At 38.3% G+C, this 22,586-nt stretch overlaps 1 protein-coding gene across 1 annotated transcript; it reads right to left on the bottom strand.

Annotated features, from left to right (window-relative positions):
* Positions 1-1,348: 1,348 nt before the first annotated feature.
* Positions 1,349-11,942, bottom strand: cavin1b (caveolae associated protein 1b). The gene is made up of 2 exons (XM_046833821.1): positions 11,211-11,942; positions 1,349-4,014 (listed from the first exon to the last, which is right to left on the bottom strand). The coding sequence occupies exons 1-2, from the start codon at positions 11,721-11,723 to the stop codon at positions 3,172-3,174; spliced, it is 1,356 nt and encodes a 451-aa protein (XP_046689777.1). The 5' UTR covers positions 11,724-11,942; the 3' UTR covers positions 1,349-3,171.
* Positions 11,943-22,586: the final 10,644 nt, after the last annotated feature.

Raw genomic sequence — 22,586 nt, 5'->3', positions numbered from 1 at the left:
AATACAGCACAGTCTGCAGAGGCAGTGTTATTCCCACAGAAGTCAAATCCATCCAAGCCCCATGTCACAATGTGACATAAAGCATCTGTTGTTCATGTCTTGGAGCCGGATACCACTGCACACCTTCAGAGGTCTTGTGGAGAAATGACAGGGCTATTTTGGTGGCACAAGGAGGGTCCAGACAATATAAGGCTTGTGGTTTATATGTTACTTTTTTATGCTTTTATTTTTTATTAAATAAACAGACAATGAGATGTGTGTTTGTGTGCTGTTGTTGAAGTGAGTGACTGAGTAAGTGAGTAGAATGGTTTCCTTTGTTTTGTGGCATGTGTATTTGAGAGTCAGATCAGATAAAGCAAAACAATGTCTTGTATTTAATCTGTGTGATATGTTGTGTCTTTTCAGATCACTGTAAGAGTAGAGTGATGAAAGTGTGCCCCCTATTTGTGGATGTATTTTACATGGCTGTTTAGTCAGCTGCTCATTTCTAATATATTTAATTAAAGATATATATACTTTTTAAATATATGTTCATAAATAAATAGTTTCCCATGCTATGGAGATTATGAATCTTTTTGCAATTTAAACAATTTGATTTGTTCATAAAGGTTTGCTACAGAAAGTAGAAAATGTATCTACAGAAAAACTGTCACCTGAGGTAAGGATCTAACCTGGAACAATGAATACAATAGCATTGCACTCTGTTATTCCAGTGTTGTCTTGTTTTCATTTAAATAATGCCATCTAGAGTATGATGGAGGTCCAGCACAGATGTTGGGTGAGGAGACCTGTGACACAGGCCTACATATGAAATTCAGAAATATCCTGTCTTCCACCAACAACCATGCCATGGTCAAGGTTGGAAAAGAATACATTATGATTTCTAATGTGAGGTAATTTGGCTTAAGAATATGGGCTTTTGTATCTGCTTTATTTTATGACTAGTGTTGCCCTCAAAAGGTTGATTGAATTGGAATGAAAACTAAGTTAGTATCCTGTCAGAACTCCTGTGTTTGTGTTAAGTTACTCATCTCTTTAGCATGGATGAAAGTTTGAAACAAGTTTGATTTTATGAATGTGCAACATTGTTTATAAAATCATGAATTTGATATGTGAACAACGTCTTGAAGTTCTGCAGACTTGTCTGTTGGTTAACCCTAACTGTGGGTAACCCTAACTATTTGACTGATCGGTGGTGAAAATCTGTAATCTGGTCAAAGATTTATTTAAAAATGTTAATACCTTCCAGCCTGCATCCAGAGCAATGGGGCCACAGTTTAATCAACACTATGAAACAATAGAAGATATGGATATACTGTAGCTTTCACTAAAATTTAACAATTGCAAATGTGAATAAGTCTGATTTTATTAACATATTAGTATGCAGTGAGACATTATAAGATACATACAGATCAATTGCAAAGCAAAGAAAAAAAAATGTGCATATTAAATGTGAAAAGGTAAATATGGTATTTGTCAACAAGAAAGGATGGATGGTGCCTATTTAAGTAAAATCTAAAAAAAAGTTGGCTTGGTGATGCTCTTAAACAGACATGTTCTCTATAATGCAGTGGGTCTCAATCACAGTCCTGCGAACTCCATGCAAAACACATTCTGTTTTTGCTCTAGTCTAAAACTTCAGAATCAGCTTATCAAAGCCTTTAAACAGATCTAATTATTGATTAATGTGGTGCAGGTTGTCCGCATGACTGGGGCTAAGAGTTACTGCTAATGTATACTGACAGCAGTGGTGTATAAAGTGAAATAAAAATTCATGCATATCATACTTAAGTACATTTTGGCAATACTTCTACTTTACTGAAGTATAAATGTTTGTCACATTTACTTATTTTTTTATGCAAACAGCTTCTTTTATCCCTATATATTCCAACATTTCCACAAATACTTCTTTTTACCTTTTATTCAGAGAAAGCAAGTTGCTGTTTTATAATAAGAAAACAACCTTTTTTGTAAGAAATACACAAGAAGTGTACATAAGTGTTTCATTTACAGACAACAGTAATAAGGAAATTAAGTAATTAAGGAGTAGAAACTGATTTTAAAACATAAGAAAAATTTATATTTTTGTTCTTTTTCTTTTTTTTTAAGATACTGTTAGTTTTTTTCCACTGAAGGCACCCTTGTTTAATACATAAATCAAACACTGTTGAAATTAATGTCTATTCTTTCCCTCAATTATTCTAGTCTTCAGGCAATTCTTTGTATAAAAAAAAAAAAAAGAATGCAGTCTTTGTTATAGGCACCTACTAACTAACTACATTTCTTTACTCGAGATATTAAGACATAAAAAAGGTATATATTTGATGGTATATCAACAGCCACATAGGGCTGGTGGCTATAATCATAATTAATGTAACATTTAGTGTGTTGTAGCTTAAAAAACATTCAGTGTAACAACACAATTCAGTAACTGTGTCTCCAAAAAAAAAAAAAAAAAGAAATAATATTAAACAGGAAATTCTGATATTATATATCAAAAAGATCTGAAGAATTGTATTGGTTGTGTTCCCCTCTTTTAAGTAAAACATGTTTGTGTTTGACTAGATTATGTCAAAGTGTGTTTTTTACTAGACTAACTAAATAAGCATGTGTGTTAGTATATTAATTAACAATGAGCTTTTAATTTCTTTTTTTTTTTGTTACAAATGCTTGATCCTTATATTTTGGCTTACATTTCTTAATAAGCTTGGTGCCATTTTACTGATTTCATAACCCAAATCTGCAAATTATTTGAGTATTCAGCTTACCTGAACTAGAATATAAGCCAAATCTTAAACTGTCGATCCCAGACTTCTCATCTTTTATTCATCCATTAATTCACCCACAGACAGACAGGCAGACAGACAGACAGACAGACAGACAGATAGACAGACACATGCATGCACACACACACACACACACACACACACACACACACACACACACACAATTTTAAAAACTCATATACACACATTCCTAAATCTGAAGTCTCACCTGTATACAGCAGTCTCCCAATGTACTCTCTTTACACACACACACACACACACACACACACACACACACACACACACACACACACACACACACACACACACTCCCACCCATAAACCCTCACACACACAAACACATTCACCCTCACACCTCTTTTACACACACACCCACACAGCCCATCTAGTCACTGTCTCTATCATGATCCTCCTCTGCAAGCACCAGCTCTGAATCATCTCCTGCCTCTAACATCTCAGCAATTTTCTCCATTTCTTCCATCTCTCCTTCCTCCATCTCCATCTCTTCTTCCTCTTCTCCTTCCATTACTCCATTCTCTACATCCTCTGTTTCCCCACCCACTTCTACCATTTCTGTACCTTGGATTTCTATCTCCCCTTCACGGATTTTCTTTACATGAAAGGTGAACGGTGGCACCTTGTACACGGCGGTTTTAGACCGAGCATAAATGGTGTGATCGGGTGTGAAAGATTTCACGATCTTCTTCTGTGAGCTTTTAAGCTTCTCTTTGCGCTCTGGGTTGACAGTCATACGAGTGCTAAGTTTGCCCATTTTCTTCTCAATGTTGTGACGTGTCTTTTCCAGGTTCTCTCGGGTCTTCTGCCTAGTCTTCTCCAAGTTCTCTTTGGTCTTTTGCTTGGTTTTTTCTAAGTTTTCTTTGGTCTTCATTCGTGTCTTCTCCAAGTTCTCTTTGGTCTTTTGTTTGGTTTTCTCAAGGTTCTCCTTTGTCTTTTGCTTGGTTTTCTCCATCTTTTGCTTGGAGAAAGCTGTTTTGATATTTTGCACCCGTTGAAGGCTGCTGCGTTTGATTCGTTCTGCTCGGGTCTCTTCAATAGTCTCCTCAATTTCCACTTCTTCTTCATCAGATGACAGGTCAAGCTTTTCTCCCCCAGCCTCTTCACCTTCCTCCATAACAGCTTTTTGCTCCAGCTCACCCTCACCCTCTGCAGCCTGTGATACTTTTAGGGATTTGGCCACTGTGGTCTTAGAAGAAAGCTTCACTTCATCCTATAGAAACACAAAAACAGATTAAAAAAGATAGCACCATTTTTTTTTAAGAAAAACAAACAAACAAACAAACAAACAATATAGAATTTTAAATACAAATTTATACTAAAATAAATACATTTTTACTGAAGGAGTCTGTGATTTCTATTTGCAGATACAGTAATAGTGTCTGTGTTTTCAAAGAGTTAGAAAATTTCTGGATTTGGCCATCTAAGCAATTATCCACCAACAATGGAGTTACTTGTAAGGTGTGTGTGTGTGTGTGTGTGTGTGTGTGTGTGTGTGTGTGTGTGTGTGTAACTGAAAAAACAGTAATATTGAATTAGTGTACTATGTGAAGTACAGCATCCGGGCATAACAGCGTTTTTTCCTCTATTGCAACTATCCTTATTTTCTCTCCTGCATCTCTGCTACATTGTCATGGTTATGTCCTCAGGACAAAGACTTGAAACATGTAACAGATCTGTCCTTGAGCAAGTGCTGCCAACATTTCTAATTCTATTTTTGCTTCTTAATAGCCCTATTGTCTTGAGGCTTGTGTTGCATGTGATCATCATTCACACACACACACACACACACACATGAACACACAAAAACTCCACTGAGGCAGATCTGGAAACACAGCTGGAATCGTGTTTAAATTATAGATTAGCTGTCTCTTTTGTTGTATTTTTTAAAATTCTCTTCTCTTCCCTACCCACATCTGTCCCACCCAGGCTTTCAACCTTCTCTCATTCTTTGCATTCCATTCAAGGAAGCCCCTAGTTCCTGTACACAGGACACAGCATTTGCTTTGTGTAGCACACATTTTTTCCAATCATGTGTTGCACTGAATATTTCTGCCTTGCATGCATTGTTTGTTCCTTTGTCCTCATTTATGTCATTACAAAAGGCTAATTAATTGTGCTGTGGATTTCGGTTGTTTGATCAAATTTATTCAGATATTCGCTGATCAGAGATGAATGTATCACAAAAATAATTTATCATTATTAAGTCCTCATTGTTGGAATATCAGGTATATTGGCACTTCTTCAAGCTTTACATTGTGGTTTAATAATTAGTGGCAGTAACGGGATCAGGGACAGCAGTTCCTACGTAAACAGCATTCTCTGAAGAAAACTAAAACAGAAGGACAGGAACATGGAAAACATGTAACAGGAAGTCAGGAAATCACCACCTCCAGTCAGAAACCAAAGTCCCACCCCTCTCATTAATGTTTCTTTGTTTTATTTCACAGACAGGAAGATAAACAAACTTGGTCCTGAGAACACAGAGGGGTGGTGTGGTGAGGAACATAGTTTTCCAGGCAAAGGTAAATCTGGAAAGGAGAGGATTAAACTCCCATCCTCAGCTGTAGAGACTATAGAGCTTCTTTCATTGAACAAATTATTTTGATATAGGGTTCACCATGTCACAATTGGCACTAAACAAAGACAAATTTTGTTTGTGGATAATATGCTTAAGTGAATATTAATGGTTTAAATAATGTTTTTATATTTCATGCCAATCTATAGAAGCATTTTCAAATTACAGGTGCTTAACTCCACTGTATCTTGTATGTATCCCTAAATCATACATCTTTTACCACAAAGAAGAACATAAAAATTGTCATGCCAATGCCAAGATCCAGTGGGAACTCCACTTCTCCAGAACACAACATGGCTCACAAACATGCAGACTACATCCTCCAAAACCTCTCACTCACCTGACTACCAACAATGCACACCTGTTTCCAAACACTCAATGACTATTTCAGAATTACACTCAATGTATGATTACCTGACTTACCAAGCCTTTTGTTTATACAGCATGTTTATGATCCTGTGTTGTAAGCTTGCATTGCTTCCTGTTTTTGCACTTTTAATTTTGTTTTTGAATTGATTTCATGTTGATTGCATGGCTTCCAATTAATTTAATTTAAATAACCAAAAGGTGCTAAAACCAACAACATGGTTTCAGTAACAATTTATAGTCTTTTTTAGATGTTCTACAGATAACAAACTCTGTAGACTACTTTTCAATACCTTTAACAACTTGCCTTAAATCTTAGATATGGATTATAAATGGACTACATACAAAAAGGTGATAGGACTAAGAATAAGCTCATAGTTTATGATTTATATCTCAGGCAGTAACAGCAATAAACTGGCGGTCATAAACTGCACACGGATCCACTGAGTTAATCATAATTTTTATCTATTTAGCCTTTTTGTCATAAAAATATTGTGATGCTGCACCCTGTAGAGGCCTAGTCTGACTTTCCAACCCTCACTGGCAAAATGGCTTCAATTTTGTCCAGTGGCAGTAAGGAGGAGTGAAATAGAAACACAGTTTCCGAAAACTTGTACAAACATAAACAACAGATGACTTTCCATGAGCCTTGTGTCCATGAGATTTTGGATATGAAATTATCATCATCTATTGCATTGTGTGTGTGTGTGTGTGTGTGTGTGTGTGTGTGTGTGTGTGTGTGTGTGTGTGTTTATATGCCAGTAAGCTTAGAGCTGGCTTTGAGCCTGGCAGTCAGCAAAAACCTTTTATCTATCACATCCCTCCCTTTTTTAACCTCAGTTTCTGCAGGGTAAGACTCACTGTTAGTGATGGTGCTGCAGTGCAAACAGACTTGTTTTGTTCATTTTAGTATGGGTTTCTGGATATATTTTTATAATGAGGAAAAGTTCTTAAAACTATTTTACTTTGGTGTGTGGGTGTGTATAGATACTGGGAAGTTTCCACTGGCTAACAGAGGGCTCTCTCTTTAGCCACATATGAAGAGTTCTTTTACATCTGTTTAACTGCAACCAGCCATGGTGCCACTGTAAGAGAGGAATCTCTCTCCCTGTGTGTGTGTTTGTGTGTGTGTGTGTGTGTGTGTGTGTGTGTGTGTGTGTGTGTGTGTGTGTGTGCGTGTGTGTGTGTGTGTGTGTGTGTGTGTGGGGTTAATTTGGGCAAGGGAAGAACACTGGGGTATTCTCTGGGTATACAAATATTATGAGTGGTAAGGGAATCATCCTTGGTTGCTATATCTTTGTTTATACCAAACAACGAAATTAAAGTAATCTCATACAAACCCTGTGACGAAAAAAAATCTGTTTTTTCCCAATATATCATAAAAAAAAAAATAATGAAAGAAAACTTTAATTTAAGCCTGAATACACATACTTTTTGAACAGATACTATGGCATCTCCTGATTCTGCCCTGTTATTTTGGACTCAACCCAGCTACAGTCACTGTTGCCATGGAGTTAAACTTTCCAAAAACAATGAAAGGGGAGAGAGGGTGGTGTCTACAATGAGATTTATAACTTTGTGGAATGTCAGTGTGCATACACCTACCATTCACAAAATAGTGTTAAACATAACATTTTATATAAATCCAAACATTAAAAAATACCTTCATTGTTTACTCAAAACACCCATTATTGCCATTATACTTATGTAATGATATATATGTTTTATCTCACATAACTGTATTATTTCTAATAGAAATAGAAGATAGAAAAAACCTGACTAAGATCTATAGACATTTAAGTATCAGAAAATAATTTAAACTAAAGAAACGTGTCCAATGGCTAAGGAAACATAGGGAAAGTCACCAGCATGAAGGAACTACATGGACCATTCTTCTGCTGAACAAGGAAGTATGTTGACCAGATCACATTGTACTGATATATGAGGTTATTCCTCCATTTACAGTATGTACCCTACAGAGGCATCAACTTTTAAAGTGAGCATTCCAATGAAAATGTTAGTGTGTTGCCAGTGTGTGATACATAATGCAATATTGTAAATTTGGACATAAATGTTATCAGTGCATCATAGTGTGTTTCATCTACTAAAAAACAACTATGAGATAAGCAGAATTATTGCATGTATACTCTAGCCAGGGTGAAGTTCGGTTATCTGTTATATTTGTTATTAATAACTGGGGTATATTCTTATATCTTTTTACAATTCGTGCTATAAAAAGTTAACTGTATCTACAACTGCTCATTTCCAATCAGACTGCCATTGGCATTTTAAAACTTACCAGCTATACATAGCAGTTGCAAGAGGCCAATCCAGACCCATATGAGTCAATTCCATGACGTATCATGAAAAACGTGAAAGGAAAATTAAAAAGTGCTGTATGCATTATGCAGGTTTGCATCATTGAAAGGAAACAGGCTCTAGTGTTGTATGGCTGGTGCAGCAGTGAACAGTGCAGGGTACAGTGATGGAAACCTACTCAATCCTGTGGCTCTTAGCCACATACTTGCAGGTCAGTAAACACTAAGGAATGTGGAAAACTCTGAGCAGATAATGTAGGGGAAGAACCCAACCTATTTTGAAGAATGAATTTAAAGTTAACAGTGGAGCTAGTAAGCAAACATTGCACTGTTTGATAGCAAAGACTAGGGATAGTAAACATAAAAGTATCACAAGAAGTGGAACGCTATTACCAACTTTGAAAAACAGGTGGTCACAATCTGCTAAACGAATAGCACAATGTGGTGTAGGAGTGAGGGCCTTAGGAAAGTATTATTTATTGCAAACATATCACTATGTAATTTTTTTTTCTCTGGCATGTGCCATGATCTTTACAGCCCCTGGAGGTTAGGAGGGGTGAAATAAAACTACTTTTGCATGAAATATGCACATCACAGTTGGCAGAAAGAAAAGAAAATTTGTTTAAGCAATGAGATGAGCTAAACCTTAAACAGGTTTCTATGATAAATCTCCAAAGACATGTGCAAAGCAACAAAGAAGGAAAGCCTAAAAAAAGACCCTCAGTTATCTGTTGGTCCATTCTAGAAATAGCAAGCTAGAACCTCTTGAGCCATTTCTGTAAATCAGAGGAGCAAAGAATGAAAGAAGGCGTACATGCAAAATGGTTGGAAAAAAAGACCAAGCAGTGAGACGTGCCAAGTAAAAGCCATGTATGGTCACATAAACCAAGTCTGAACAGAGCAGCAAGGATTTCACTGAGTGCTGCTGCTTTATGAGTTATCAGGATTGGCCAGTAACCCTGGATCAAGCATGGAAAATAAACCAAAAAAGAAAACAGGACCCTTATTTCTCTCCTCCTAGAAATCTTACTAGTATCTAATGAAATATATAGCAAATACAGTCCTGGTGTCTTTTTCTTCCTATAAGTGTGTGTGTGTGTGTGTGTGTGTGTGTGTCTCATTCGCTTTTACCCTATATGCTTTCCCTCTAATTATTAGACACAATCTATCCTGGATAGTCCTTAACAAATGATAATATTAAATGGTGGGTGATTATATATATATATATATATATATATATATATATATATAATCACCCACCATTTAATATTATCATTTGTTAAGGACAGTTTAAGTTTAAGTTTAAGCTTCATTCCACAGAGTCACACTGTGCCTTAACCAATCTAATCTGTATGATTAATCATGGCAGCAGCTCCCAGTAGATGCATGACATCGAAAACGGAGAAAACCTAAAGTGCACGTTGATTTATATAAATAATATAAAAAATGAGTTGGAAAAAGAATAATGATTGGTGTTTGAGAATATTCTTGTCAGTGCGAGCAAGACTGTCTGTGTGTGTGTGTGGGTGGGGTATGAGTGCAGAAGACAGAAAATTAAAGGAGGAAGGATGCCTAAGGGATAGATCAGCCTGGTAAATATGTGCTTCATTAAATAACCAAGCCTCAATACCACCTCTCTCTCTTTCTCTCTCCCCTTTCTCTCTCTCTTTCTTTCCCTCTCTGTACCTAGACAGAAATTTACTTTAAGTTGTTTGTCAAAAAGACTTTTAACTTATTTACATCTTTATTTATATTAATATATGTAAATTCATTCATGTCAATGTCCATTTAGCTATTAGTAAATATGAGTAGAGGTAATTCAGTGGGTATATGAGTTAGTTCTATTTGAGGAAGAACTCTTGATAAATTAACTCTGAGCTAAATTGGAAGGCTATGCACTCTAACTCCATAACACACTCTATCATTGGTGAACTATCAGAAAAGGCTAGTTACAAAGAACAAAAGTTCTATAGCAAAATCTATATTTTACGTGAATTAAAGCCAATGTAGGATGCACAGCATTTGTGCTGTGGTGACATCAGCAATATTCACTATACCTTAAAGTGTCTGACAAAGAGAACTTGAAAGATCTAATAAAAAAGGGAAACTCCCCAACTCTGTCCAATTTAGCTACAATTTTCTTCAACAAAGCATTTAAGAATTATTTAAAAGCATTTAACTAGTTAACATTTGCTTAATTTCCAAGAATTAAATTTGGTAAACACATTCATTTTGGTTGCTAAATATTACTTCTGACAAACCTGGCTATCATCAAAACTATGTAGAAATTAAAGTTTACTGCTGTTCCAATTCTACAACTCTGCTATTCCCCTCCCCTCACTGTATGAGTCAGACTGTGGAAACTCTGAATATTTTTGTGTCACTGTTCAAAGCTGTAAGCTATTACACATTACAGCATTCAGGTTCTAGCTCAAGATATAATTTTGTCAAACCAGACCAGCTGTCAGTTGAATGAAAATCTTTTATTAAATTTATTTCTGTCTCATTCTAACTTGCCTTTTGCCTTTCCTTCACTTTATTACTGCTTTTTCCATTTGCTGTTCTCATACTCTCCACTATTGCAGCTCTCTGCTCTACATTTAACTGTTGCAAGCCACTTCACCTCTCCATACTGTTCATATCACCCTTGGAATTTCATAAGACATCTTGACACACAGAACACATTCTCTGGGACACACTTTCTTTTCAATTAAGTAAGAAATATAAGTATTGCTATATTGTCATAAATGTGCATGATTGAACAAAGTATATCAAATCAAATGAGTCATAATGTTCCATGAAAGCATGCATTTGGGGGGTTTGTGTCTGAACTGGGTGTGGTACAAGGAATGGTCAGGAGGATCAGAATGCTTCTCACATGACAAAATTTATGTGCAAGAATTTAAATGTTTATTATATATTCTCATATATTTCTCATTAATATTTTATATTTTGATTATTTATAGTTTTTAAATTATAGATGTCTAAATCACAAAATAGCCTATAAACACTTAAATGCAATCAAAGAATCAAGGTTCCCTCATAGTCATACTTTTTAACCCTAATTTTTATCGAGAATCTCACCTAAAAAACAGGTAATTTGTTTAAACACACATATAATCTCAAATACTCTTTCACAGTTCTCACCTGGTATATCATGACTTTAAAGTTCCTCCTCTTGAGTAGCTCATTCTCATTGCTTTCAAGCCGCTTTATTTGGCTGCCCTGCTTCTCCAGGTTACTGCGTACTGTCTTTACATTTACGCTTACTTTGCGCACTTTCTCTAGCATCTTGTTCACCGAGTTGGCTGTTGTAGTGTGACTTTTGGTCAGTTTGGTGAGCTCCCCCTCAATTCCACAGACTGATCGCTCCATCTCTTGCTGCCGGGCCTCCAGGCCGGACTGTGTCTGCTGAATCTGGTCCACTCTACCGATAATCTTATCCAGCAGAGACAGAATCATCACCCCATTCATCTGCCCGTTATTTTTGTTTTCATCCTCTGCCTCTTCTTTTTCCACCATTTCCTTTGATTTGGCCTCTGTTGTTGCCTCTTCTTCATCATCAGATGGTGGAAGGTTAAGTTCATCATCGGAGATCTCAGTGAGCGTTTTGTGCTGCTCAGTGTCTGGGTGCAGGCTGGGCATTTCTAACACTTCCATGACAAGTTTCTAACCAAAGGTAAAACGATGAAGTGGTGAAAAAGATTTTCAGCTGTTTATGTGTCCTTGTGCCCACTTTGGAGATTAGCTTGAGTTACCACCTCTTGTTTAAACAGTTACTAAAATTCTCCTGAGAAATATCCCACTTGCCACCTCTTACGCTGTGCTGTCAAGGCTCTGGGCAGCAGGAATACAGGGACACAAATGGGCAAATGCTCTGGGACACCCTCACAAATTTCCTTCTTTCTCCTCCTACTTTACTCTATCTCCCTCCCCCTGATTTTGCTTTTGCTGCTTTCTCTCTCTCTCTCTCTCTCTCTCTCTCTCTCTCTCTCTCTCTCTGTGTCTCCCTCCCGCCCTCTCTTTCTCTCCCTCTTTCCTTTGCTCATATATGCATGTCTGTGTATGTTTGTGTGTGTGTGTGTGAGAGCACGTTACTCCACCCAACGGCCTGCTATGGGGAAGGCAAATATAGAGAGGTTTTTTGGAATCTTTAGCATGGTTATGTGTAAAAAGGGAGCAGAGGCAGGCAGGCACAGACACAGCTTGAAGTGGAATGCAGATTCAAAGTTACAGGGTTTATGAAATCCCAAAGGGAATTTCCCATTTGCCAAGGATTTTTCCATAGAGCAGAGTAATTGAGGAGAGGTTATTGGAAAGCAAGTACAGAGTAAACATTTTTTTTTTTACAATCTTCCTACTTCTGGAACTTGTAGGATAATTGTTTTGCATTAGAAAGGTTTGAGCAAATAGCAAAAATTACTAACACAAAATACTATATAGTCCTGTAAAAATGAAAGTACACCATCTTTGAATTTAATGTTTTAACAAAAACTAAATTATCAGGTCCTTAGCTGGTCTAAGAATTAGGTTAATATAACTTCATATGAACAACAACACATGACTTGGGCAAGTTGCCCAGGTCATGCAGCTACAAAACAAGGTCAAATCATCACCTCTCCACCCCCGTGCTTAATAGATGATAAGAGGTGGTATGCTCTGTTTGGTTTACCCAAAACATAATGCTTTATGGTCAAAAAACTTCACCTTGGTCCTGTCTGTCCGAAGGACCTTTTTCTGGAAGTGTTTTGTTTGCTCATATGCAACTTTGCAAACATAAAGCATGCTGTCATGTTCTTTTTAGAGAGAAGAGGCTTTCTTAGAACTTTACCCAGATTGATAGGCAGCAACACTTGTTTCTCTAAGATTATGTATTTGTGGCATTGTGTAAACACACACTTGAATGCTCCATATAAGCAAACAGCAAAAACCTTAAATTTCAAAAAGTTGACCACACTTGCTGATGCTCAATTAATCAAGGGCATTCAATTAGCAGCACTTGGCTGCTACTTAGCCTCTTAAATCCAGAAGAAACAGTAAAGGTGTACTTCACACAAAGCTGTTACATTTTGGCTTTATTTTGTCAACTAAGTAAAACAATTGTCAAATTTTAACACCTAATATGGACCAGAAGTGTTTTTTATGATGTTCTAAAAACTATAGAATTTTAAATGTTATGTACTAAATGTAATTTCCACAATGCTTTGCGAATGCGACCACGTTGTCCACGCTCTAAATCACGTGTGTATTTCGCCCAACGGAAAGCTCGGCGTCAAGTCACGACCAGGAAGCTATAAAAAGCGCATGCGGTAAAGAGAGAAGGAAGGGCTGCAGGGCTGCCAGCAGTGTGGCATGTAGATGCAGCGTCTCGTTCCCTTAGGGAACCAGGGTTACATACGTAACTTGGAGGAGTCCCCTTTCAAAAACTTAAAATGCGCTTTGGAACGAGAGTCCAATACCACCAGACTGACCAATCTCTCTAGTGTGTAGGAGCACAGCTAGGTCGAAGGACAGAAGGGCCAGGGGTGGCCCTGAGGTCAAGGTTATAAAACCTGACAACGGTCAGCGGGGTGGACCAGCCTGCAGCGTTTCAGATGTCATGGAGAGACACTCCAGAAGACCAAAACTTAGAGGTTGCCACACGCCAGGTCAAGTGTGTCTGACCTTGAATGGAGCAGGGTGACCAGAGGATCCATAAAAGGATGCAATATCATTGATAATCTACTTGCTCAGCATCCGCTTGTTTGCAGGAAGGCCTCTCCTCGGAGGGCCATAGCAGATGAACAACTTTCCACTAACTTGTACTGTTGCCGTAAGTGTCTACAGCCTCCACAACTGTAAGCAGGAGTAAAGTATTGTGCCCCCTGCTTGAGAGAGGAGGAACCTCCCAGCAAGGGTGCTCTATAAGGGCTACTAGGTCCATGCACCATGGTCTGCCAGGACTGCCAGACGGACTCCATCCCGGTGAACTCTCTCCAGAACTCCCGGAAGCAGCGCGATGGAGGTAAAGGTGTAGAGGCGCAGCCTCTGCAAAGCCTGAGCCAAGGGAAAACCAAAGACTTCTCTTGAGTCACCAACAGGTCTACTTGAGCCCTGCCGAATCTCTCCCAAATCTGCTCACCACATGAGTGTGGAGCCACCATTCCCCTGGGTCTCAACCACTATCTAGACAGGGCATCTGCTGCTTTGTTTAGCCTGCCCAGGATATACATTGCTCTCAAGAAGAGCAGCTTCCCTTGGGCCCACAGGAGAGTCTGGCATGCCAACCTGTACAGGGGATGTGAATGCAGACCCCCCTGGTGGTTAAAGTATGAGACATCCGAGGTGTTGTCTGAGTGGATGAACGCATGGTGAGCTCTGAGGTCAGGTAGAAAATGCTTCAATGCAAGAAGCACTGACAGCATCTCGAGGCAATTGATGTGCCACAGCAGATGGGGCCCTTCCTATAGACTTTGGGTGGAGCGGCCTTACTCACCTTTGGTGCAGTGGACTCATGCCCGCTCCACAACCCATAAGGGACACATCCCTCGTAAGCATTGTGCGACAAACGGGGACTCCCAACACAGGGCCCTGAGATAGGAAACCGCGATCTCTCCAAACATCTAAGGCATGTGGGGCTCGCTGTGTGACCTTAACAGTATGGAGAGGATTGCCCCTCCATGAGAACCTTGGGTCCTGAGCCACCACTGAAGAGGTCTCATATGCAGGAGGCCAAGTGGAACCACATTGGATCCTGCTGCCATAAGCCTGAGTCTCTGGAACTGCTTGACAGTGAGTGACTGCCCTTCTCTGATCCTCCTGACGGCCCTAAGATTGGACGCAAATCGGTCAGGAGAAAGCTGCGCATGCATAAGGGTGGAATCCCATACTAGATAGGTGGTTCTCTGCAATGGGGAAACCACACTCTTTTTGGTGTTCAGCCAAAACCCCAGCTCCCTCATGTAAGCAAGAATGACATCTTGATGCATCTCGATGAGAGTGATGTGGGAGGGAATGCTGGAATGCCACTGATTGTTTCTTGCCCTCCTGAAATCAGGCCAGTCAGATAGGGTAAGCCTTGAATGCCTCTAAGTGGAGGCTAGGGCAGCCATAGACCTAAAGGTCTCCATTGTGGCCCTGAGAGCTAAATCCACCCGTGATGCCTCCCAGAGTGATGGCCAGCAAATGTTCAACCCAAGGCATCGACCCACAGCTTCGTTCTTTCAGTCCCATCACGTTGGAGTACAATGCTGCCTTGAAACCTTTGTCCAGGACCTGGACACCTTTCAGGAAAGAACAGCAGACCACGATGTGGAGCTTGTGAAGTAGGTTGCAGAAAGCATTTATCAAGCTTTCTAGATGAAAACGCTAATCTGGTCAGCTAGCCAAGACAGATCTAGCTTGACAATGGCCTAAGTCACAACCTCTACAAGTTCTTGATCTCCGACTCGCAAAGTGCCCCCCTCCTCAGAGCACGAGAGGCGGAGCTGAATGCTCTCGTTGAATGGGGAAGAAACTGCCGAAAGAGGCATGAGAAATGGACAAGCATGTCCCAAAGCCCTCTGCGAGGTGCATTTGCGAGCCCCAGGAACTTGCGTGCCACTCCGCATCAGCGAGAGCAGGGTAGGAAACCACGCAGCATCCTTCTTAAAGAGTGCCCACTGGGAGTGGAGTGTCTGCATGGACATGCAAGCACAATGTGCACAGTCGGCTCCCTCAAGAACTGAAAAAGAGATGTCCAAAGAAACAGAACTTTTATTTTTAGCCTGTTACATTCGGTTAATATTTTGAGGAAATTACAGTTGCTGGGGTGATAACTGAAGCTATGATGAAGGTTTGTTTTTTTATTTTAACACAGACCAAGTGCCACTTGAAATCATGAAAGAAAAGAATCAGAAAAGAAGGCGTGAGGATTCACAAAAAGAACAGTTTCCTCATTACATGAAAAAAATGTTTTTGACATGCTTCACACCACTATCCAATCAGCTACTTCATACCATTGAATGACTTTGCATAGCTAGCTGGTAAAACAAGATTGCCTGTGTTTCTAAACAGAGAAGATCTTAAGACTAACATAACATGTAAACATAACTGTTTACATACAGGGCTTACTTTTGGTGATCCTCTGTCCAATACAAAAAGAAGATGATGTGAGACCACAGATAAAAAATTTTGTTTAGCAGACAGTGATTACCTGAGTACCTTTACTCTTATAGAGTTAAGGTTATAGAGTCCTGAGATATGGAATTACGAAGTAACTCAAAGTATAGAGTGTTACAAACAGTTTTAAAAAGTGTGAATATTCACAATGTCAACAATTACAATATGTGACATGTGAGCCAGTTTTATCTTTTACTCTTATCTATCTATTTTTAGACCGAATATTGATCAGCTATAAATATATGGGGACATTTAGTCCACTTTCTGAGAAAAATCTATTTTATGTCAATTATAGTTCAACTAATTTGACAGCTTAGTTTTTTCTGAAAACTATTTTTCTTGCCAGCTAGTATGTCAGAAATTAGTTACTTAGTTAATTGGGTAATTAGATACTGGAAATAGGTAAATGCTGTCATTAAATAGAAATGTGTGTTTTGTGACAGTTTTAGTTATACCTGTACTATTTTTGTGTTTTGCAAATTTTTAAGTTATATTTCGTACACTGGGTAAATAATATTTTATATAATCTTTTACAACCCTGAATATAAGATTATAAAGTAATTTTACAATACTTATTATTATGTATTATTATTATTATTATTATTATTATTATTATTATTATTATTATTAATTATTTATTATAATTAATAATGTGTACTTTTATATAGAAATAATATAAACTATAAAATATAGTTATTTTATAGATTCTATATAGAACTTCTATCACAAGAAACAGTGCTTCAGTGTATAACTGGATTTACCTTAAAACATTTTATTACAGACTGAAGCTCAATTTCTTCATTTTACGAATTATTTATTTAATTATTTACATTTTCCGAATTATTTATGAAAAAACAGTGCAAGTGACATTACATTTACTAGCCTATAGCTTTTTTTTTAATAATTGTGAATGTGGAGATTAAAAGAATGTCAAATGCCACTGTTGGACCATGAGTTAAAGCTGAGTCTAAATATACACGTGTCTCATTACAGGGTCAGTGCTACATTTTTCTTTTTTTCCCCCCTCACAATTCTAAACAATGTGCTGCTGCCAAAGGATTGTCTGGTTAGAAAACGGAATGTGTAGGTATTCAGGTGTTCCTAATTAGTGTACAGTGAGTGGATGTTAAGGTTACATAAAAGCATATACCATTTTGATAAGCTGAATAATAAAAACTAAAGTTTAATTCCAGAAATAAAACAGAATTTTGTAAAGTACATATAGGCCAGTGGACATTTGAGGTAGAGAGGTAAGATAGCCTACAACAGCAGAGGAGCACATCATAACTGACACCTGTCAGCCAAGAAGAAGCATCTGAGGCTATCATCAGCACAATCTTTGACTGTCCAATTTGGGTAAACATGGGCCCAGGATAGCCTCAGGCAATCTTCACATCTGCATTCACATTTACAAAGGAATCATATCACAGTTCCTATGCAACTGACCTTAAACCTCCTCATATAGGTAGCCTCAGCTTTGCTACCAATTATCCACATGACAACTTTCAATTTACCAATTTTCCATGATATTTTTACTTTTTCATGCCCCGTTTGGAAATAAACTGCCAGGAGGAAAGCACCCTCAGAATCTTGTTCTTGCCCGAGGAGTAGAACATTTTTAGGAGTTTTGTGAAAACTTTTTTTTTTATTGGTTTTTGTTAACATTACCCAAAACTAATAATCTATATCTTCCTGATTTTTTGCACTGTGCTGCTGCCACATCGTTATTTACAGGTGTTCCTAAAAAAGTTGACAGTGATTGTATGTATATGATTACAAAAATAATTAAATGTTTTATGATGTTGCAAATACAAGCAAGGGTGGAAAATATGTGGTATCGTACTTACTGACATGTCCCAATGTGTGAACACTGGACAGACTAACATTTGAGCCAAGCTTTCCTAACTTGGTAAAGTCCTGGTTGCTAGCCAAGCCTGGTCTCTAAGTATCAGGGGAAAGAGGAACATTCAGACTGCCAAGTCTCTTTATTGTACATGCTATGAACTTAAGGAAAAAAGTTTCCTTTAGCTTTTTTCAGACACTTATGTGTTCTAACTTTCCAGGTAGGATGGCATCTATTCTGAGGTTTTATTTAGAACATTTCAGCTTGCTGGAGGGAAATGTTTTTTATATGTGTCTAGGAGAAATTCATCATGTGCTAATTTAAAAAATGACAGAGATAGAGAAAGCTAGAGATAGATACATAGAGAGAGAGAGAGAGTGTTTGTGTGTGTGTGTGTGTGTGTGTGTGTGTGTGTGTGTGTGTGTGTGTGTGTGTGTGTGTGTGTGTGGTGTTTTTTTTACATCAGGTGATTTTAACATCAGACAACTGTTGTTGATGACAAATCATGTCTTGTTAAGTAGTTAAACAACAGTGTGCTGATTAACATGCAAAGGTAGAGCACATGGTAGAGAAAGTACCGACTGTAACACTGAGGAATATATGACTAAAACAAATACAGTAAGTCCTGTATGATAACTTGCATACACTTACATAAACTTTTGGTTTCAGCTGTCATACAAGCTGTTTTTGTGAACTTTCATGTACTCTTGACATTTTCATTACATTAGACAATGTCATGTTTGAGCACCAAACCCCTGGGATTTAGTGCTTTTGAGTGCCAGAAAATACAATGTATTCAATACAATACAATACAATATTCAATACAATGTACAATGTGTTAAATCAGTAAATTACTGTTTATAGTCCTAAAATACCTTTATACATTCATGTAAAATAAAATACATTTATGTAAATCATGTAAACACTGTATATACTGCAGTTGCTGATATTGCACTCTGGTTCGACTCAAACTGCAGTTCGTTGCCTTGTACTTGTACATTTGTAATTACAATAAATTTGAATCTAATCTAATCTAATCTAAAGGGTGTAGTAAAGAGTAAAGTAAAGCGTGGTCACACCAAATATTGATTTGATTTGGATTTCTCTTGTGTTCATTTACTTTACATTTTCATTATATTATAAATTCAATTAACACTTTTTTTTTTTTTACAGTGCTGTATATTTAAAAAAAGATAAGTAAAGGAACTGTCCAAAATGCATGTTACAGAATCCCCCTTCCCCCCAATCAACCCAACTCTTTCTATGGTTATGTCATCCTGTGTTTTTATATTGGGTGTTTAGGGTGCTCTTTGTGGAACTTTTTGTTGTATGACATTCCCTTTCAGGAACTCAAACTGCATCAACAATGCTTTGGGAATGCTTCCACGTTGTCCACGCTCTGAATCACCTGTGTATTTCTTCAAATGGAAAGCACGGCGTCACCGGCAGTTTGACGTCACGACCAGGGAGCTATAAAAACGTGGACTATTCAGCATGTGGTCATATTTTTTCAGACACTCTGTTTTTTTGCTTGTGTTCTGCTAGAATTTTGTGTTTTGCCTGAATTTGTTTTTGTGATTAAAGACTTTATATATATACCTTGCTGGCATCTTGCATTTGGGTCCAACTCCCCGCACCCTGACACAGGGTTACATACGTAACCTGGAGACCTTTTTTGTCATCCTTTATATTGTGGATTGTGAGATCCATTTCTTTATTTATTCCCTCCCTGAAAATGTCACTAATGATGACACTAATCTTGGTTTAGGTTTTTCGTTGTATACCTTTACAATGATTCTTTTACAGCTGATGTTAATTTTCATTGACTCACCTGTTCATTGTCTTGTTGTCAAATTGTGTAATGATTGTTGACAGGCATATGAAAAAAGTAGCCTGGGCTAATGACAGAATGAATATGTCAGTGAAGAAGTTTGCCAGCTGACCAGCAAAAAAACTAGAGCAAATACATCTTTAGGTAATAAGAAAGGATGGTCAACAGTGGAAGAGTCAATACTGTAGCCTTGGTCAAAGTAAAATTAAAAGTGGTAAAGCACTGCTAGTTGGGAGAGACGGTGTTATTGGTTTGTGTTCAGTAATGGTCTGGATGCCTATCCACAAATCTTCTTGCTGTAGAAGTGCTCCTCAATAAAAAATGTATATGATTGCTTAGGTCTCCTAATGCCCCATTTCAGCTTGGCTCTGACCATGCTATAGTCATCACCAGATTTAAAAGCAGCATCTTTTGCTTTCAGCAGGAGTCAACCCTCAAAATTCGTTCACAGAAAATAAAGCCATTTTTCTTCTTCTTTTGGCTTCTTCCATTAGGAGTCGCCATAGCGGATCATCCGTCTCCATACCCCCCTGTCCTCTACATCTACCTCTTTCAAACCAGTCTTCCTCTTTTTCTCCTGCCTTTTACCTCTATCCTCAGGATTCTTCTACCGATATACCCCATGTCCCTCCTCTGCACATGTCCAAACAATCTTATTCGTGCTTCCCTCACTTTTTCTCCAAAATGTCCTACATGCACTGTACCTCTAATACACTCATTTCTAATCTTGTCCATCCTTGTAAGTCCCAATAGAAAATCTCAGCATCCTCAACTCTGCCACCTCCGGCTTCACCTACTGTCTTTTAGTCAATGCCACTGTCTTTAAACCATACAACATAGCAGGTCTCACCACAGTCCTATAAACTTTCCCTTTCACTTTTGCAGATATCCTTCTATCACAAATCACTTCTGCCACTCTTCTCCACCCACTCCACCCTGCCTGCACTCTTTTCTTCACTTCTCTAACACACTCTCCATTACTTTGCACTGTCGACACAAGGTACCTAAACTCCTCCACCTTCTCCACCTCTTCTACCTGCAACCACACCACTCCACTGCCCTCCCTCTCATTCACACACACATGTACTCTGTCTTACTTCTACTGACTTTCACTCCCCTTCTCTCCAGCGTGTACCTCCACCTCTCCAGGCTCTTCAAATCACAATATCATCCGCAAACATCGCAAAGGCATCTAGAATTCCAATCAATTTTGTTAAACAATCTGGTTACACCACTGCTATCTCTACTAAACATCTCCATGCTTCTACTGGTATGTCATCTGGTCCAACTGACTTTGCACTCTTCATCCTCTTCATACTCTTCATCCTCTATCCACTTTTGCTTCACCATCTCCATATCATCCAACATTTTCTCTCTTTAATTTTCCTCATTCATTAGCTTCTTAAAATACTCCCTCCACCTTCTCAACACACTCTCCTCACTAGTCAACACATTTCCATCTTCATTCTTTATTGCTCTAACTTGCAGCACATCCTTCCCAGCTAGGTCCCTCTGCCTGGCCAATCGGTACAAATCCTTTTCTCCTTCCTTAGTGTCCAACTTCCCACACAGCTCATCATATGCCTTTTCTTTTGCTTTTGCCACATCCCTCTTCACCAGCTGCTGCATCTCCTTGTACTCTTTCTCCTTACGCTTTACTGCACTTCCGCATTCCACCACCGTGTCTCTTTGTCTTCCAGATGTCACACCATGTATCTTCTTAGTTTTCTCCTTACTTACTTCTTCCAATCATCCAGCCCAATCATCCTCTTAACCACCACAAGACCCTGTCTGACCTCCTTCCTAAATCTATTCCTCTTTCAGTTACAACCACCTTATTCTTTTTCCAGTCCTCACTTTTCTCCTCCTCTTTGCATCTCCTGCATAGAATGTAGTCCACCCATGTACACCTTTTCTCCACTCTGATATGTCACAGCTAAGAGAAGCATAGCTTCTTAAAATAAGCATTCACCACTGCCATTTCCACTCTTTTCATAAAAAACCTACTACCATCTGCCCTTCTACATTCCTCTCCTTAAGGCCATAACTACCCATCACCTCCTCATCACTTTTGTTTCCTTCACCAACATGCCCATTGAAGTCTGATCCAATCACCAATCTTTCATTCCTAGGTTCACCTTCTTCCACTTCATCTAACTCACACCAAATCTTTCTTTTTCATCCATCTCACAACCCACTTGTGGAGCATATGCACTGATACTGTATATAATTTTGGTGTCATTATTTAAAAATAATTTAAAACTGTCATGTAAAATACTTCTTACAAAGTGCAGACAGCATCTCGGCAGGTCCTAAAAGGTGTAGGAAGTAAAATACCTTTGACAGTTCCAATGAATAGAATTAATATACTCCTGAAATCAGCCCCAAAAAATCCTACCAGGTAAACTATGCCTTTATTACAAAGCAATTGTTGGGGAAAAAAAACAAAACAAAAAAAATCATGTCAAAAGAGTGTATATTTAGATGATATTTTTATTGTTTGCACCAAAAAGGACTACACTGTTCTGCAATACCACTACATCTAAGCATTTAACAAATCTTGCCAATATCTTTGGAGATTATATACATATAAGAAGGAACACAGAAAAACCTAGTATGCGACATTTAGAGAGCTTGGGAAACCCCACACTATCATCAAAGGTTGTTTGCTTGCTCTCAGTGGCGCTGCTACGTCTTACTGGGAATAATC

The sequence above is a fragment of the Silurus meridionalis genome, chromosome 21, assembly GCF_014805685.1.
Source record: "Silurus meridionalis isolate SWU-2019-XX chromosome 21, ASM1480568v1, whole genome shotgun sequence".
Taxonomy (NCBI): Eukaryota; Metazoa; Chordata; class Actinopteri; order Siluriformes; family Siluridae; genus Silurus; species Silurus meridionalis.
Note: the sequence above shows the minus strand (reverse complement) of the source record. Positions and strands in the feature narration are given on the sequence as shown.